Source organism: Mandrillus leucophaeus, unplaced genomic scaffold (genome assembly GCF_000951045.1).
Source record: "Mandrillus leucophaeus isolate KB7577 unplaced genomic scaffold, Mleu.le_1.0 Scaffold2107, whole genome shotgun sequence".
NCBI classification, from domain to species: Eukaryota; Metazoa; Chordata; class Mammalia; order Primates; family Cercopithecidae; genus Mandrillus; species Mandrillus leucophaeus.
In genome coordinates this window covers 3225-5861 of record NW_012102152.1, presented here as the reverse complement: position 1 = coordinate 5861, position 2637 = coordinate 3225, and the positions used below count along the sequence as shown (strand labels likewise).

At 34.3% G+C, this 2637-nt stretch overlaps 1 protein-coding gene across 1 annotated transcript in view; it reads right to left on the bottom strand.

The window, feature by feature from the left end:
• Nucleotides 1-389, bottom strand: part of LOC105539909 (tudor domain-containing protein 3) — a gene marked incomplete at both ends in the record, with an annotated part of 41752 nt that extends 41363 nt beyond the window's left edge. Inside the window, one exon of the mRNA XM_011980360.1 lies at nt 229-389. Coding sequence (XP_011835750.1) covers nt 229-389 — 161 coding nt within the window. The remainder of the gene's footprint in view (nt 1-228) is intronic.
• Between the last annotated feature and the right edge of the window lie 2248 nt (nt 390-2637).

The window sequence follows — 2637 nt, the reverse complement described above, 5'->3', positions numbered from 1 at the left end:
CCTCCCAAAGTCCTGAGATTACAGGCTTGAGCCACCGTGCCTGGCCATATATTCTTAACTATTTTTATACAGATGAAGCAGAAATGCACAAAAGCTCTATAATTTCATCTCAAAAGTTGTAATACACAATTAAGGGTCCATTCCTCCTTTTCAAAATTCTTAAATCATTCCAATTGAACAGCACCTTCAACATTCTGTAACAAATACACAAAAGAAAGTGCCAATCACCTTATTTTTGACATGTAACTAAATTCTACTGCTGTGCAACTTATATGACCATCAGTCATCTGCAATCGCAGCATCCTTGGTGCAGCCTGAGATTCTTCGTTATCCTTTGGTGCAGCAACATTGCGAACTTTTTGAATTTGCAAAACACATGGACCTTCGAGCTGTCAAAACAGAAAAGAATAAAAATCACTTTCTAGTCATGAAACTCTATTCAGGGCTGTGTTTTCATTTATAGTGTTTCTCTTTTCCGTAATAGTCATGCTTTATGATTTATAGTAACTTCAATTAAGATTGAAACTGAAATTATATATTATCAAGTTTTTTCTTTGTTTTGGTATTGAAAGAGAAAACTTCAAAAAGGTCTCCTGAAGAACAATTTTTTAAAATAATTCTGAATTCATTTTCAGAAGGTAATGAGAAAAGAAAACCCTAGGAAAACAGTTATATTTCAGCATGAAAGGTATATTTATCGATGTTGTTAGTCTTATGCACTCTAAATCATACACATAAATCCAGCTTCTCCCTCCTTTTACATTAAGGGACATTTTGAAAATAAAGAACTTTGCAGTTTTTTTAAGGGAATCAAATTTATGGCAGCAGTCCAAAAGAATGCTTTCTGGACCGGGTGTAGTAGCTCACACCTGTAATCCCAGCACTTTGGGAGGCCGAGGCAGGTGGATTACCTGAGGTCAGGAGCTTGTGACCAGCTGGGCCAACATGGTGAATCCCTGTCTCTACTAAAAATACAAAAATTAGCTGGGTATGGTGGCGTGCACCTGTAATCCCAGCTACTCAAGAGACTGAGGCAGCAGAATCACTTGAATCCGGGAAGTGGAAGTTGCAGTGAGCCCATATCAAGCCATTGCACTGCAGCCTGGATGACAGAGCGAGACTCCATCTCAAAACAACAACAACAACAATAACAAAAGAATGTTTTCTGTTCAGATATCAAGTTTAAAGTGCTCCCTCTTCTGGTATACATGAAGCATACAATACCACCAAAACCATAAAAAGTTCAAGAAGTATGAGTTGTAATTGACATATTTTCACATTTTCCTTTTTAAAATAAAAATTTTAATTTAACTTTGATATTAAATCTAATGCTGTATTATATGTGTTGGCCAAATTTCAAAGATAAAAATAAAATAGAGCAAAGTTGAGAAATAACAGTAAAATCTGCTTATGTGTCTGAAAAATAAATTTAACTAAAGTGACAACTTCTACATCTTTAAGTAGTATCATACCTTAGGGGAAAAAGGCTGTTTTAAAATTAGGCTTTTAAGTAAAATATTTCTGTGTGTATTAATTTATATTTTCAGCAAAGAGAAATGTGAAATGATTGACAAATATTTACACTACATTTCCTGAGCAAGCATGTTCCCAAGTTGAAAATTTTCTACTCCATATTTACCAGTATTTTGCCAAAAAATGAATAATTTTGTTATTATAAATTTAGGCCTAGAGAATATAATTAGAAAAGAGAATCTAAAGTTTCACCTAATTTTCACTTAAGAAAAAAAATTTCTAGTTGAAGCAAGTCTGAAACTCTTAACAAGTATAGATAAGCTGCTAATTCAGGATGAACTTTTTCTTTGGCTTTTGTTAATGCCATTAAAATAAGGACATTTAAATTAAATCATAGGCATGTTATGGTTATTATAGCTCACAATTCTGTTTATTTTGGTATCCCATATTTTTAGTCCAGGCACTGACAAATATCTAGCCTATGCTTTCCAATACAATCCTCCAGCCACATGTAGCTATTTAAATTTGCATTTAAATTAAAATTAAGTGAAATTAAAAATTGTTCAATCATACTAGCCATATTTCAAGTGTTCTATATATGCAGAGCACAGAGTTAGACCACTTTCATCACTGCAAAAAACCCACCACACAGTTGGTGATGATCTAAGCCTATGTGTTCCAAAATGAGTCCAAAATGAGACTCATGCATCTTAGGCACCTCACTTCCATTCAAATGTAGGATGGAAACATTTGTTTTTATTTGATTCAATTAAGATTGAAACTGAAATTATATATTATCAAGTTTTTTCTTTGTTTTGGTAGTCAAAAAATTCCAACTTTACCAGTATTCGATTCCTGGAGAAACAACGGCACCCTTATTCAATCCATACAACAGAGGTCACTAGGCATCTTCATGGAATTCTGGGAGTTCTACGTCCCCTGGGTGTTGGCATGACACCTTCACTTGTTTGCTTTCAATGTGTTGTGACAAACTGCCTTTTCTTTGTGCACAGTTAAGTGGACATATGTATTACATTACCTAGTTTCACCCACTAATGCTCACAAAATGGACATCACTTTAAAAGATTCTGTCAAAGGAACACAAATTGAAGACAATGCCAATGATGCAAATGCAGGGCAGGAACAGGACTATTTTGGTGATCT